The sequence below is a fragment of the Dromaius novaehollandiae genome, chromosome 13 (genome assembly GCF_036370855.1).
Source record: "Dromaius novaehollandiae isolate bDroNov1 chromosome 13, bDroNov1.hap1, whole genome shotgun sequence".
NCBI classification, from domain to species: Eukaryota; Metazoa; Chordata; class Aves; order Casuariiformes; family Dromaiidae; genus Dromaius; species Dromaius novaehollandiae.
Window position 1 is genome coordinate 2154028 of NC_088110.1, and position 16054 is coordinate 2170081.

The window sequence follows — 16054 nt, forward strand, 5'->3', positions numbered from 1 at the left end:
GGCTCTCAAAATTAAATATCCCCCCCGGCCCGGGGCGATCGCAGCCGTAACACATCCAGCCCCACGCGCGGCTTTCCGAGAAATGCCATTTATTACGGACGCTGCGGCTGTCGGCTGCTGCAGGCGTCCCCGGAGGCTGCTCGCGGCCCCGTGGGTGGGCCTCCCCGGTGTCCCCCACCCCTTGCTCCCGGCAGTCTCTCCGTGCAGCTGGAGCAGGGCTGGGAACCCACAAAGAGCAGTGGGGACAGATGGGCAGCCCAAGCCATCACGAGGGCCTGGACCGCTCTCGGCTCTATATTTATAATAAAAAAAATATACAAATACATTCATATATATTATATATATATATAAAGTAGACAGGATCAGTCTAGCTGGCTCCAGGGACCGGGCTTGTCCAGGTTAGCTCGGTCCCCTCTCCAGCCTGGGTTTCTTCCTCCTGGTCTGCTCAGCTGCTGCTTATTTTGGTGTCCATGTCCGTGTCCCGAGAGGAGCCGGTGGCCGTGGGGCCGCAGGCAGGCTGGCTGCGAGGCAGAGGTGACGGGCTGGGGGCTATCGCCCCGGCCAAGTTCCTCCCCGACGCTCTGTGCCTCAGTTTCCCCATCTGTAAGGCAGACGCCACGTGGCCAGACTCCACCCGCTTGCAGCAAAGGCCCAGCGAGGCTTGGCGGGCGCAAAGGGGCCCTGGTCGGGACGAGCCCCGCGGTGGCAGGCACTTGTCGGGAGAGGAGAACCACCGCGGGACGGCGCCAGGGCGGGCATCGCTCGGGCACGCGCGTCTCACCCGGGCCCGGTTTGCGGGGAGCGCCTGGCCCGCCTCGCGCCGCGGCCCCGGGCGCTAGGGAACCTGGATCTGCAGGTCCTCGTCCTCGTCCGGGTCGCTGGTGCCGTCTCCGGGGTCGTCGGGGCCGAAGCGGGCGCTGCGCATCTTCCCGAAGAGCGGGGCGTTCTGCTGCCGCCGCAGCCTGCCGGAGGGGAGAGCTGGCTGGGGCGGGCGCCGGGGGCCTATGCCACCCCCGCCACCCCGGCCGGGGCTGCGGGCACCCGGCACGGGCCACCCTATGTGCTGCCGGCGCGTGCACCCAAGGGGGCTGCTGAGCCCCCCCTTCTCGCCTGGCTTTGGGTGCAGCCTGGCCCAGCAGGACCCGCCGGCCCGGGCGGCCATCCGCGGGGGGAGACATGGGAGGAAGGCAGGAGCCCCTCACCCTCCTCCGAGCTTGCATTTTGGCTGCCAAGTGGGTGTTACCTGCTGATAAAGCCAAATCCGCGCAGCCTTCCCCAGCCAGCTCCAAGCGGAGCTTAGCGGGCTCTCGATGAAAGCAAGCAGGCCCACGGCGAGCTGCTCGCCCAGCCTGCGGACGCCGTCCGGAGCCGCTTATCAGCGGGGCGAGCGCTGGGGGCGAGGGGACCCGCTCCCCCTGCCAGTGCGCCCACCCCAGAGCCGCCCGACGCAGTGTTCGAGGTGCCCAGAGGGGCTGTCACTCTCCGCTGTCACCTCCCCACTGCCGGGGTCCCAGGGCAAACGCAGAGCCCGGGCTCATCCCCCCCAACTCACCCCCTCCAGGGCTGGACCACCCCGCCAGGCGTTTCAAATCCAGCCCCGGTTTGCAGCTGGTGCTGCCTCCTCCCATTCAAAAATGGGCTTTCATTAAGTTTTCCTGACGTGGCTTTGGCTAAAAGCCCTTGGGGAGGAAGGAGGGCCCCCAAGTAGACATGACGCTAGCAATTATCCAGCTTTTCCCCCAAACCGCGTATCTGCAGTGGCCTGGACACAGCCAGACACCTTTGCAACACCCGGGGGTGGAAGCGGGGATGCGCCTCAGTTTCCCCAATCCCTCGAACCGGCAACACTAGTGATTTTCCCGTGGAGCATCTCAAAACCAGCCCGGTACGAATCACCGCGCGGGCTAATCTGTGGCACGGGCCGGCTGCTCCCGGAGGAGGATGCTCTCCCGCAGGAATGTGCCCGCATCTGGCCCCGGGGCAGGCGCCAGGGTAAACCTCCGTGCAACGTGGTCGGGAGCTAAAGCCCATGGGCTGGTAGCCCCAGCCCGGCCCCAGCAGAGCCTGCGGGAGCCGCGGGAGGCTTCCCGGTGCCGGGAGGGCTGAGGCAGGGACACCGGAGGCTTCGGGCTCCGGGGCCGGCCCGCGGCCTCCCCGTCAATGGGAAGCGCTTGGTATTTTTAGCTCCGCACTTACCCTCGCATTAAAATTCATCAGCTGAATTTATGAGGCAAATTTGAAATCAAAGGGCCGAGATTGTGAAGAAAACAGTTCTCCCATCAGTCTCCGGTCAAAACGGACAAGTTTGCTGCATTTTACTGGAAAGCATGAATTATTTAGAGCAAGCGTGCGGGGAGGCTGGAGGGGGCAGGGAGGGGAGAAGATGAAGCCTCCATTATTCCTCTATGATTTAATGAAGATGTCCCAATAAAATAAAGGAAGATTTAAAAAAAAAAAACAACCCAAGTGCCTCCCGGAGACACTCCGGTGGAGAATCGATTTCTCCCGTGGCCATTTCAGCTTTTTATTGCTGGAGAAGCAGAGTGAGGGCAGAGAAAGTTTTGAAGAGCAATAAAACCAGAGGGCCTTCAGGGAAGTCCCAGCTCCCTGGAGTAGCAGCTGCCCGGCTCCCACCTCCCCGCACGACTCCCTCGCCCTGCACAGCCTCATCCTCCCGAGGTTTTCCTCGGGGAGGTCCGTGCCGAAGCATGAAAGGTTCCTCAAGGTCGCTAAAGAGCCAGGCCAGGAGGAGTCGGTGAATTTGAAGGACAGACCTTCAGTGCCCTGGAGGCGCCCATCTCTGCGTTTTGTGCTGTTGAATGTCCCAGATGGGCCAAGCCCAAATGGGGCTGGGGTCCCAACACAGGGACAAAGATGCTCTTTGCTGGGCCAAAAGGACAAGGGGTGAAAACGCCCAGAGTGCCCTGTCCTCCATCCTGAAGCAGCCCTGGACAGAGCAGGCTGCCCCGAGCGCTTTGGGAACGGCCGCAGCATCCCCCCGGCGCCCGGATGGAGGGATGTTTCCCTGCTTTTAGCTTCCTGAACGAAAGTGGCAGAAAGACGGAGCGAGCTTGCCCCCGCCGAGGCCTGTGATCCATCACCACGCGGCGATAAAGCACTCGCCCGACATCCTTCCCCGTAAAACCTCTCTCCCTCTCCTCCCCTCGGCAGCCCTCCCCCGGGGCTGGGAGCGCTTACGTGAGTTAGCCCCGTTTGGAAAGACCGCTTTGCGGCTGAGCGGCTCTTTATCATCGGCATGACACTTCTGCCCGGCTCCACGGGATAAATCACTCCCGGCAGATCTCCTGGCCGCGGCGCAACCCTTCACCTCCCCTTGCTTCCAGCCGAGGGGCTCTGAGCACAGGGACACTGCTGGAGGCAGGCCACGCTCAGCACCCGCCTGCCAAAGCCTGTTCGGGATGCTCAGAGCCTGCATCCAGCATTGATCCTGGACACCGGCAGGTGAAATCCAGTCCTGACCCAACGTCATACCAGCTGCAACTGGTGCGAAGGCTGCCCCAAGGACATGGGGAGCTCTAGGGGCCTGTAGCCCCCTGCAAACATAGCGCGAGCCCCTCCGTTCAGCCCAGAGAGATGCTGGTAGAGGGATGGTTGCAAAGAGTGCCCGATCCCATCCTTCGGTTTCCACGGCCCCCCGCTCACCGGGACTGCAGGTGCTCCAGCTGCACCTGGAAGTTCTCGCTCTGCTCCGTCTGCTCGTCCAGCGACCGCTGCAGCTTCCGCGTCTGGTTGTGGGCCTCGTCCAGCTGTGGGACGGAGGGGAACGGGGCTGTCTTTGGCCACAGAGAGAAGGCAGAGCTCCGCAATGCCGGCTCTTCTCTTGGCCCCTTCCCCAAGAGCAACCTGCCCCTCATCTCCGGGACAGGACAAACTGTGCCCGACTCTCTGCTACCAGTCTGAGTCAGCCGAGATTTGAGCCTACAACCTGGGTGAGACAAGCACTTGGCACATCTCCCAGGCTTCATTTTTAATGCTCTTCTCCTGGTAGATCTTGGCACCTCCTTCACCGGGGCATAGTCAAGAGTTCAGTTCAGCCTGCTCCAGGCTGGGATCCTACTTCTCAGAGCGCTGCGGTGACGGCTCTAAGATAAGGAGATTTTCTGTTGTTTATGTAAAGAGAGAGGGAGTTTGAGTGCTGCTAACCCCAGGGCTCTCCAGCTTGCTAGCCAGGCTCACCTCCCCGAGGCACCCGTCACTCCCTCTGAACACCGTAGGGGTATTTTAATGCCCGGCTTTCTGAGAAAGGCCACCTCTCCTCACCCGTGCCATGGCTCTGGACACGTTCGGGGACTCACCTCATCCTCAGCTTGGGCCAACTCCTTCTTCAGCTCCTCCACTCTCAGGCGCAGTTTCTTCACCTCGCCTTCGTGCTGCTCCACGCGGCGGTTGGCGTGGGCCAGCTCAGCCATCTTCTCCTGGTACTGCTTCTTCAGCTTCGTGTGCACGTGCTTCAGGTCAGCCAGCTCCTGCGGCGGGCACAGCAGGGCCAGGGCTGAGCGGGTGAGAGCACCCTCTGGCCAGCGCATCCTCTGCTGCGGGCCCCCCCGGCAGCCCCTTTCCCCCGCCGAATAACCCTCCCTCCATGACGGAGGAGCTGTGATGGAGCCTACAAGCGGGCTGATGTCCTCAACCAGAACAGGGTCACTGTCGCCCTTCATGTGGAGGGAATGAGCAGAGCCTGGGATCAAGGGTGTCCTGGGGCACCCAGACCCACTGTTATTAGAATGACATGGCGCACAGGGACCCTGTTACCCAGGACTCCCCAGGCAGGGGGTGGCACGAGGGTCACTGGGGGTGGCCCAGGCCTGGGCTGCCCATCCCACCTTGTTCTTCTCAAAGAGCTCGGCCTGGATGGTTTTGAGGTCGGTGTCCAGGGCGCTGGCTGTCTGGCGCCGCTTCCGAGCCAGCACCTCCTCCAGGTCCTCGATCTGCGCCCGCAGCTTCTTGTTCTCCCGCTCCAGGTTGAGCTTCTCGGTCTCCAGGCGCTCCCGCTTGCCCCACTCGGCCGCGTTCTCCGCCTGCAGCCGCTCCATCTGGGCAGGGGGATGCCGCGCAGGCTCAGGCCCCTGGCCCCGGCTGCCGGGGTGTCCCCGCCGTTACGCCATGCTCTCTTTGCCCTCTGCACGGGCTGCTGCCTCCCTCCCTGCTGCGGTCACAGACGCCCCAACCACCCCTTGAAACAGCTCCTTGAAGCCCTTCCTGCCCTTCTTCCAGTGCGGCCAGCTGATGCCGTCCCCCTTGGTGAGGGCTTGGTATCGCAGTCCCCACCGAAGCGGCCCCGCAGCCCATCCTCACCTCCGTGCGCAGCTCAGCCAGCTTCTTGTCCATGCTGGAGCGAGCGCCCAGCTCATCTTCCAGGTCCTCTGAGATGCGTCCCAGCTCGTCCTGGTGGATCTCCTTCAGGATGTTCAGCTGTGGGAGGACACAGAGCAGGAGGGAAGCACTGAGCACTCTTACCCGAGGAGATCTGAACCCAGGTCCTGCTTCTCCAGCTGGTCCCCATCCGGTTTGGGTGGGATATGACCCCCCTCGACCACTCTGCAACTGCCACCTGTAGCGGGGCCAGACATCTCCAAACCTCTGGGGAGGATGGATGGACCAATTATAGCTGGATCAATGGTGCTAGTTAAGACACTTAATTAATGAGTGCCCCAGGCGCAGGCAGCTTGCCTGGAGTGGGAATCCCCCTCGTGGAGATGAGGCCAATGGTCCCCATACCCTTGGGGACAGGGCCACCTCCCCACAGCATCCCTGGCCCTGGCAGCAGTGCCAGACTCCTCTGCTCACCTGCTTCATCACCTCCTGCTTGTTCTTGTTCAGCTCCTCGTACTTGATTTTCCACTGGCTGAGCTCGCCCTCCAGCTTCTCGATGTTCTTGCTGAGCGCCAGCTTGTCCCTGCGGAGAGGAAGCCCCACATGAGGGCCCGCAGGACCCCCCGTCCCAGCCCATCCTGGCGGGGAGGGTCTCTGCCAGGCTTCTGCGCTGACCTTGCCTGTGTGACCGAGACCCCTTGGGCTGGGTTGGGTTTGCACCCCATGAGGATAAATCCCCACAACCCAGGGCACTCACTCCCGCTCCTTGAGCAGCACTTTCTGGGACTCGTCCAGCCTCAGCTTCAGGGCGGTCACTTTGGTGGCGTCCTCCTCAATGACGCTCATGTCCTCCCAGAGCAGGCGGTTCCTCTCCTGGCGGGTGAAGGAGGTCCGCACGCTCACGGCGCTCCGCTGCTCCCAGCACTCGGACCCGTCCTGTTTGCTCTTCAGGATGTTTTCCATCAGCTCAAACTCCTGCAGTGACACGGGGTGGCCAAGCAGGAGGAAGGTCACACAAAAAGAGATGAGCACCCTCAGCACCCGGTCACTGCCCACCCCTGTCCTCGGGGCCCTTCGGCCTGATGTCCCAGCACCCCACACTGTCCCAGGGCAGCACCCACCACCCCAGCTGTTTGGCCGGGGTGCACAGCAGGCAACGCTGCTGCCGCCCCACACCGAGCGAGGACAGTTCTGGCTCCCCGTTTCGGCACCCCGTATCCCAACCAGCTTGCACTCTTGCCCGTCTTTCTGGGCTTTGCCCCGTGCACAGCGATAACAAACGGCATCTCTCCATCCCGTACCACCAGCAGAACAAGGGAGCGTTACTGGGCCAAGCCACCCCACAGCTGATGTCTAGAGGACCCTCCGCCCCGGCTGCGGGATCCGTTCCTCTTGGCCGTCTCCCCATACAAGACAACCACATTTTCCGCCGTCAGCCTCAGCATCCTGCTTTGATTACATGCTGCATTAAATTAGGGATGGGATAATATTGATTTATTAATCCAATCTCGGCACGACCACTACATAGGTTCGTCTTTAATTAGGCTCAGCGAGCGTGTGGCAAATTAGCTCGGTGTATAAAACTCGCTCAATATTTGCTTGCTTGTGCTTTTTACAAAAAATCCATAAAAAGCATGCCAACTCCACGGGAGGGGGGGTGTCGTGCACACAACTCTGCCTCCAGATCGCTGTCTAAGCGCTGCTCACTCCCAGGGCCAAGTTAGGGAAAAATGGCCTCTCTGCTAATTGCATCAGGAGAAGACGCAGTTGATGATGTCCCCTTGGCTTCAGCCAGCGAGATCTCTCTCTGTGGCGGGTGGAGCCCGCTCCTGCCTTGGGAGCGGGGAAGTGGAGAACGGCAAAGCCTTTCTTCCCCATCCAGTTTCTGCCATAACCAAGAAGACGCAGACAGCTATCATTTGCTTTAAGATCAAAGCTCCTCCAGAGCAGCCAAGAATAATTTCTTTGGTTCAGCCGGCTGAAAACTAGCTGGGCTTGAAAATGGGAGGTTCTCAGGCTGCAAAGCCTTGACAGTCTGCAATGAGATTTTCTGTTGCTGCAGCCCATCGTCTGGAGAAGCTGTGGGCCCATGGAGGAGGTATTTTTCCCCTGGCCTTGGAAGAAAACCTAAGACAAAAGCGCAGCAGGGAGCAGCAGGGTCTACACTTGGGTTGAAAACACTACAGGACCGCAGAGCTTCCTACTGCATTTACTCCATGTGCTCACATCTGAGGCTGACACAAGGACTTGCCAGGGAGGGATGGGCCTTCCTGTCCTTGTCCTTCGTGGATGCGGGGCCTCCCACATTGCGTTGGGCAAACAGCACAAAGAAGAGGCACGCTCTGCATCCTCATAAGGGGGAAATTAGGTCCTTAGGTTTTTTTTTAGTGATAAGATGTCGAGTCCTCAGACCCTGATTCCTTTGACTGGTTGGGCTGTGCAGCAGCATGTGAGGAGTTTGGGAGGTCTCAGCCCTGTGGGTCGGATACATGGAGACAGCTCAGTCTCTTTCGATGCGGCACTGGTGCGGTTGCACAAGAAACAGGAGGAGGCCAGTGAGACAAAAGTGGGAAAAAGATATTTTCGGGCAATAACTGCACCAATCCCAGCGACTGAGGAACCCCTCATGACTCCTGCTATGGAGGCTGCAAGGTTGTGCAGGACAAGAGAGGGGCTTGGAGAGAAACCCTCCAGAAAAGCTGGACGGGGACGCAGCTGGGTCTGGGGCAGCACAGGAAGGCAGTGCCCGCAATGCTGTGCCAGGCTGCCCAGCGTTGCCCGGCCCCGTGCCAGCCCGTGCTGTGCAGGACGCAACGCGCACCTCGCTCCTCTCCGGCTGGGCAGGAGGAGGCGAAACGGCTGGTCCTCCCAGGAGACGCGGGAGCCTCTGTACGCTTTTGCTACTCTTTGCAGCAAACGCAGCGGTCTGGAGTGCTAGAGCAAGACAGTGTTTACTTTTCCCGCTTAGAAATGTGCAGACTGATTCTTTTCGGTGCTTACAGCAGAAATCCCATGTTTTGAGTATGAACTACTGCGTTCAGAGATGTCTGCTTACAGTGACCATTTTCACCTCAATCTACTTTAGGACACAGGGCCATTCTCTGGCAAGAAACGATTGCCTGCATTTTGCTATGGTATTTACTTTGATTACCCCAGTACAATTATCCATGCTTATTTGTTAGCTTATTCTTGGATTTCGCTCTTTGCCACCATGCAATCGGATACACTAAGCAGTTAGGAAATGGCAGCCGACGCTGCGATTTCTGTTCCTGTGTACTCCAGGACTGCTACATCTTGATTGAACTGACTGTAGAAGACAGCTGACTACCCAGGGACCTGCAGTTGTTCTCAGGGTGGCTCTGGTTTCTCCTCCTTCATGAGTTACGTTCCTTCTGCATGGATCTCTGCCGAAAACCCCCACCAACTCCCCGGTGCATGTGCTGCTCCTGGGAGATGGTATCTGCACTCCCACAGCCACAGTCCCGTGTTCAGACACTGAGTTTTGTTTAATGCTTCCAAACATGAAGCCCCATGGAACAGACTTTGCCTGGTATCCAGGCGATCTCGCTGCACCCAGGTTACAGGAGTCCTGGGCTGGCTGTGCTACTCCAAGAGGGGTCTGACCCTGCCAATCTACTCCAAGAGGGAGCTGTCCCCATCACACTGCTCCAAGAGCAGTCCAACTCTGACATGCTGCTTCGAGAGGGGTCTGACCCCACCACGCTGCTCCAAGCGGGGCTTGGCCCCACCATGCTGCTCCAAGAGGGGTCCAACTCTGACATGCTGCTTCAAGAGGGGTCTGACCCCACCACGCTGCTCCAAGCGGGGCTTGGCCCCACCACACTGCTCCAAGAGGGGTCCAACTCTGACATGCTGCTTCGAGAGGGGTCTGACCCCACCACGCTGCTCCAAGCGGGGCTTGGCCCCACCACACTGCTCCAAGAGGGGTCCAACTCTGACATGCTGCTTCAAGAGGGGTCTGACCCCACCACGCTGCTCCAAGCGGGGCTTGGCCCCACCACGCTGCTCCAAGAGGGGTCCAACTCTGCCACGCTGCTCCGAGAGCAGTCTGATCCCACCATTCTGCTCCAAGAAGAGCTTGGCCCCACCACGCTGCTCCAAGCAGGGTCCAACTCCAGGAACCTGTCCCACCTGCAGGCATTTCAGCTGTGTCACAGCGACCTCGTTTTCCTCCCCAAGTGCCCCTCCAAAGCCCACTCTGCTGGGGTGGGATGGCAGCATGCGACAGCAGACCGGGACCACAAGATGTCGGCTTGGCACAGCGTTGGCACGGCACGGTGGGCTGCAAAGCCCCCATCTCTGCAGGGGGTCCACGGCCGTGGCCGGAGCAGGCAGCAGCTCGGCTCGGAGGCAGGGAGGCTCGTCCGCCGCGCGGGCATACGAGGCCACCGGCTGCGGGTGGTTTTGAGGAGGCCAGCTAGGCACCCCCACTCTGCCTGCAGTGAGCCGAGATGCTGCCGGGGAGCGTGAGGCCTCCTGGGACCCGTTGAGTCTCTCGCAGGGGGCATGGAGGTGCGCCAGCCCGGGAGCGAGAGGTTAGCGCCCCTCTTATAACTACGCACCCGCTGCTGGCGGGAGCACCCGTAGCCGCCCCGCTCCTTCCTCCCGGCCCCGCACACCCGCCGCGTCCTCACCTTGTTTTTGGCCGGCTTGTCGGAGCCCACGTCTCGCACGGGCTCCTGCTCGGGGGCGGCCTCGCTCTCCTTCTCGGAGGCCACCCGGTTGTCCATCTCCTTCTCCTTCTCCTCCTCGCCCTTGAGGCGCGCCACCTCCTTGCCCAGCTGCTCGTTCTCGTTGAGCACCTCCTGCCGCTCTCGCTTGAGGCCCGTCAGCTCCTTGGTGAGCGTCTCCAGCTTGTGCCGCAGCTGGCGCACCTCCTCGCGCGCCTTGTTGCGCTCGGCCCGCACCTTGCTCCACTTCTCCCGCCAGTTGGCCGTGCAGTCCGACCACCAGCGCATGGTCTTCTCCATCTGGGCCGCCCGGGCCCGCGCCTCCTCCAGCTCGCGCAGCCGCAGCTCCTCGCGGCTCTCCCAGTCGCCCTCGAGGCAGGCGGCGCCCAGCAGGGGCAGCTGCGGGGGGCCGGGCGACGGCGTGCCGCTCGGCGGCGTCGCGGGCACCGACTCGGCCAGGCTGGCGCGCTCGGGGTGCGGGCTGCCCAGGATGGTGAGCAGGGAGCTCTTGGAGAGCTGCGGCGAGTCGGCGAGGCGCGAGCCGGCGCTCTGGCTCATGGCGGCGGGCTGGCTGGGGGCGGCCGCGGCGGCGCGCATGGGGCGAGGACGCCGACGCCTCCCCGAAACGCCGCCTCAGGGAGCGGGGGCCGCCCGGGGACGGCTCAGTGTCGCCGCGGCCCGCAGTGTGGCATGCCGGCTCTCCTCGCCACCATGGCCCGGGGCGGCCGAGCGGGGACCTGCCGGAGGAAGAGGCGAGGAGTTACGAGGGCTCCGCTCTTCGCGGAGGGGCCGAGCGTACGCCGGGAACGCAGACAGAGATAAATAGAGGGAGGAGAGGGAAAACCACGCCGGGGAGGGGGGAGGAAGGACCTGGCAAGCTCCACGCTGCAGTGTGGAGCCGGCCGGCCTGTGGCGAGCCTGTCATCGGAGGCGCCACCGCCGTTCCCCGCGGACACCGTGCGCTGGGCCGGCTGGAGCCACCGGACCGCCGTGCCGCGTCGCCGGCCCGACGGCCGGGTGTCCCCTCCTCGCGGAGACGGTGGCTTTGGCCCACACGTGGCCTCCAGGCTTCACCTCATCCTGTAACATCCTGTAGCCCAACGTCTCAGCTGCCCCTTCTGAGTGGCTGCTGACCCGACCCCAGCTCTGCAGGACCCAGGGCAAAGCTGCCAGACCTCAGGGTCCACAGCACACCGGGCTCCCTCGCGCCCCAGCACGTGGTGGCAGTTGTTTGCCCAGGACACATCCACCACCAAGGCCAACTAGAGTAAAACCAGGGAGCGCCCGGCACGGGAAGCCTGTGGATGCGCAGCGTCGCTCCACCACGGCAGCCCACCTGTGGCAGACGACGCAAAAGCTTCAGCTTGCACCGGTGAGGATGAGTATCGCTGCCTTTGCTTGGTCTTCCCCCACCCTCAGTGTCCCCCTGCTCTCCACGAGCAGATGCAACAGGCTGATGGGACACCTCAGGTAAGAGAGGAAGCCAGCATGGGTATTTTGGAGCAGGATGGGTGTTTCGGAGCATCTCCTGTTTCTGTTGCTCCCTGGCCCAGGCCAAATCTCCCACCCCCGAGGTGTCCAGCTGCGGGTGCCCAGACCCCCTTCCTGCTGCTCCCCACCATCATCTGCCACCTCCGGCTGTGGCGGGGGGAGGCTCCAAAAGGCCCGTGAGAAGGCGTCCTCCCAGGGCACAACCCGACCCCCCCGCGAGCGCGCCTTCCCGCAAGCTGCCGCTCCCGGCGCACGCCGCCATGCAGGATGCAACCCGGCTTTTCACGCTGCGGAGCCAGGCTCCCGCGGGATGGATTCATCCCGCAAACATCCCCAGCCTCCTCCCTCCGTTACACCGGCCGGAGCCGCGCGAGTCCCTGCAAGAGGCAGGCGCTTAACCACTGTAGTGGGGAGGGAAACCGCAGCACGGGGCCAGCGGCGCAGGGCATGGCAGGGACAGCGCGGCGCGGGGCGTCCCCCCCTTCCCCCTCGCTCCCGCCCGGCTCCACCAGGCGGGAGAACAACTCCGGAAAAGCGTTAACAGCCTGAAACCGGAGAGCCTCCGGGCAGCGAGGCCGGCGCGCTCCCAGCCAAAGCCGTTCCGGGGAGCGCGCCGAGTCTCCCGGCTCCTCCGTTACGCCGGCGCGAGGCTGGATACCCAGCCGGGCCTCCGTGCCGCGGCGCCGCAGGGCGTCCCCTCGGCCTCCGCGACGTGCACGGTGCTGCAGAGCGCTCCAGCGTGGGACCGCTCCCGCTGCGGCCCGGCCCTTCGCTCAGCGCCTTCCCTTTGCAGGCAAAGCCGGCGGGCGGAGGTGCGCGAGGCGAATGCTCCCCGACCGCGAGAACCTGCGGCCGCAGCAGCGCGGCGCGGGGCTCTGCCAAGCTGGTAAACCGCTCCAGGAAACCTCAATGGGAGGGTGCTGCCAATGCTAATGGGATAAATACAGAGGCCGAGGCCGGGCAGCCCACAGCCTAATGGCCTCGGCCTCCCTAGCGGCGCTGGCAGCTGCGGGAGCTGGACACGGGAGCCCGTGCTGGGTCTCGGCACCCCGCGTCCCCAGCAGGGCGGACGCAAATGCTGGAAGTGGCCCCAACCGGTGCCACCGCACTGCACGCGCAGCCCCCAGCTGCCCTCCGGGGCCACGTCTCCAGCGAGACCCCTGCTCGTGCCGGCACGGGGGGCAGGACGTGCTGCAAAACCCAGCTCGGAGGGGCTGCGGCATCGCCCTCGCGCCGCTTCGGGCCCTCTGAGCAGGAGAGAAACGCTTGCAAAATAAAAAGCACGACCTGGGACCACTTGCTTTGCAGGGTGGACACAGCTAACTTGCTTTGGAAGGGCCAAACCTGAGATGCTGTCGACACTCAAAGCCACAAACCCGTCACCTCCAGCAAAACGGGGTCAGCAGCCTGGACAGGGCCCACGAGCCGGAGCCAGGGATGGTGAAGAGAAACCCGGCACCACAGAGCTCTGCAAGCAAGAGCTGGGAACACCGGAGGGAGTCTTCCTTCGGCACCTCTGGCTCAGGGCACCCAATTTCCTTCTCGGGATACAAAAGCGGATTTGGGAGTTGCACGTTTGCCATTGCACGGTCAGTCCCAAAGCGCGAGCTCGGCAGGAGAGGCTGTCCGTGCTCCAGCTTGCCTCCTGGGACAGCCAGGCACAGGCTCGATGCAGGGCCGGAAAGGGGATGCGGACAGCCCCAGAGATGCCCCATGGCTGCAGCCGGGGCAGATTCCCTTCCTCCGGGGACGAAGCAGCCTGCACGAGCTTGGGAACTGGCCACACACCTACGTGTGTCCCCCGTTTTCATGACAGCACAGCCCTGACCAGGAGCCAAACCCTGCCAGGCTCAGACCCATTCCCAGAGTACAAGACAGCAAAAACATCAACCGATTGCAATTATGCATTTTGTGCTGGGAAATAATGCACTCACTAAAATAGTTACGAGCATTTTTTTTGCTGAAACACTCCAGAACATCCAGGCAAATGGCACAGAAAACTCTAGCCTGAAGGCTCTAAGCAGGGAAAAGTTACAAACCGACCGAGAACAGGGTCCCGCAACAGCCTACGCCAGGGAATTGCAGAGATGAGTTTTGATATTTACTTTTCTGCTCTCTCTGCAGACAGTTTCTTTGGATAACAAAGCCAGGCTGCCAGCAGGCAGACCCCAAGCTGCTGTGGAACAGCTTTGGGAAGCACGCGCGGAGCGTGGGACACCATGGGAGTATGGGGAACGGGATGCTGTGCAAAACCTGTGGGGAGCAGGGGAAGCCAGGCAGTGCCCGCAGACAGCTCGCATGGTGCTGCCCCGCGGCTGCTGCACAGCGCGATATCCGCGGGGAGCGGGCACAGAGCACGGCTCGCGGTGCAGCACTTGCGGGGAGCAGGCAGGGACCACGCAGGGCCCGTGCAGGACACGGCACCGCACGCAGCACCCACAGGGAGCCGCGCAGCACCGGCGGCGAGCGCGAGCAGAGCACGGGGCCGCGCCACACGCAGAGGGCGCACGGGGCTGCGCGCGGCGCCCGCAGGGACACGGTGCCGCCGCTCCCCACCGCGCGCGCCGCTCCCGCGCGCTGCCCCCCCCCCACCCCAGCGGCGCGCGCGCCCGGCGGGAGGCGGTTTTCCCGCGCGCGCCCCCCGGCGGCCGCCCGCCGGGGGCGGGGGGAGGGGGGGCTGGGGGGGGGGGGGCCGCCGCCCCGCCCCCCGCGCCGCCCCATTGGCCGGCGGCGCTGCCAATCCGGCCGCCGCCGCGGTGACGCCGGGCCCGGTCCGCGGGGAGCGAGCCGCATTCCTGCGCGCCCGGCCCGCCGCGGCCCCCGCCGCCCCCCCCTCCCTCCTCCCCGCCCGCCGCGGCGCCTCCCGCCGCCCCCCGGCCCGGCCCTGCCCGGTCCCGCCGCCCCCCGGGCCCGGCCCCCGCCCGCCCCGCCAAAGTTGCCCCGCAAGTTGCCCGCGCCGTCCCGCCGCCGCCCCCGGCTTCCCCGGCGCCGCCCGGGCCCCGGCGCCCCCCTCCTCCCCCCCCCGGCGCGGCCCGCTCACCGGTGGCGGCGCGGCGGTGCGGTGCGGGCGCCGCGCGGGCCGGGGCGCTGCCGTCGGGAGTCTCCTCCCTCCCTGCCCTTCCTCCTCCTCCTCCTCCTCCCCCCGGGCCGGCGGCAGGGGCGGGCCGCGGCGGGCCGGGGGCGCCCGGGGGCCGCGGCGGGTGCGCGGGGCAGCTCGACCGCGGGCGGCCGTGCGGGCGGCTCGGCACCCCGGGGCGTCGCATCCGCGCGTCTGCACCGAGGGGCGGCTGCACGGCGACGCCCGCACCCGTGCGCTGCCGCCGGGGTCGGCACGGGGGTGTTTGCACGCCGCTGGCCTCGGCCTGTGAGCCGCGGCCCCGCGGAGCCCGGCAGCGGCTGGGGAAGGGAAAGCAGAGGAGTGAGGAGCCGCCGGCAGCTCTCGCTGCGCGGGCAGGCGCCGGGGCAAGCGTCGCTTCGGCTCAGAGCCCCGCTGCCCGCCTCTTCACCCCGCGGTGCGGCCGAGGCGGTGGCCGAGGGCCGGCTGCGCTCAGGCCGGAGCAGCCTGCTATTTCTAGAACCAGAGAGGGAACGACGCCGCCGGAAACCAAAAGCTGCCGGGAGGGCGTAATTTAGGGGCTCGGGCTCGCGAGCGCGCTTCCCTCCGCTCCGTGCAGCGGGCAGGAGCGCCCCGCTCGCGCTGCGGAGGATTTCCCTCTCTCCTCGGCGGGGCGAGACGCTGCGCTTCGGCACTGCGACGTCCCCCCGAGGGTCCCCGGCGGGCGACGTGTGCCCGCGCGTCCCGGTGCCTGCTCCCTCCCGCTCCAGACCAAGGGGAAAAGAAAAAACCCCACACCAACAGGTTCTGTTCCGAAAAAATAGAGGGAAAATAGAGGATGTGCCTTCCCACCCCATGGGGAAACTCGGCGCAAGCGGGCCGGTCCCGCCGGTGGTTCCCCCTCATCGCTTGCGAGCCCCCGGGTGCTGGCGAGGGATGAGGCTGGGAAGGGGCGTCGGAGACCTTCCCCGCTCCCGGCGGCCTTGCTGAGACCCGTCCCCTTGGTGCAGCGGCATCCCCACGTACTCGGCGCTCCCGGGGGCTTCGTTTGGGGCCCAGGGAGGAGAAAGCTGGAAACGGGGGGGGACAGGGGAAAGGAAGCAGTGGGGTTAGGAAAACAACGCTGCAGGCAGGGAGGCGGGAGGAAAACCTCGGAAAAAAGGACGCTGAGAAGATGGAAAGCCCTGGGATGCCGTTCGCCCCCCATCGCGGCAGGGGAGAGGGGTATATCTGTCCGTCCGTCCTGCAGAGCCTGCGCAATGGCCACCCCCGAAGCCCCCTCCCGAGGCCGCCGTGCACATTTGCACCCGGTTTCCTCCCGGTGTCTCAAAGAAACGATGGCTTTGCAGTTGCACGAGTGCGTTTCCGCCCGTGCTCCCCCGCCATCTCCCAACCTGTTTGCAGCAATCTGCCGCCTTGGCCGGCGGGCAAAGGTCTCAACGACGCCACGTGCCTGTAAGCGTGGCGGAAGCAGGCGGCTGAC

At 64.2% G+C, this 16054-nt stretch overlaps 1 protein-coding gene across 2 annotated transcripts; it reads right to left on the reverse strand.

Moving 5' to 3' along the window:
- Positions 1-72: 72 nt before the first annotated feature.
- CCDC102A (coiled-coil domain containing 102A) lies at positions 73-14642 on the reverse strand. 2 transcript variants are annotated; one of them, XM_064519363.1, is made up of 9 exons: positions 14557-14642; positions 9990-10762; positions 6092-6309; positions 5809-5917; positions 5317-5433; positions 4845-5054; positions 4317-4487; positions 3664-3767; positions 73-962 (listed from the first exon to the last, which is right to left on the reverse strand). In XM_064519363.1, the coding sequence occupies exons 2-9, from the start codon at positions 10620-10622 to the stop codon at positions 836-838; spliced, it is 1689 nt and encodes a 562-aa protein (XP_064375433.1). In that variant the 5' UTR covers positions 10623-10762; positions 14557-14642; the 3' UTR covers positions 73-835. The 2 variants fall into 2 exon arrangements, with proteins under 2 accessions (XP_064375433.1, XP_064375434.1); XM_064519364.1 differs by lacking the exons at positions 73-962; positions 3664-3767 and adding an exon at positions 3793-4103.
- Positions 14643-16054: the final 1412 nt, after the last annotated feature.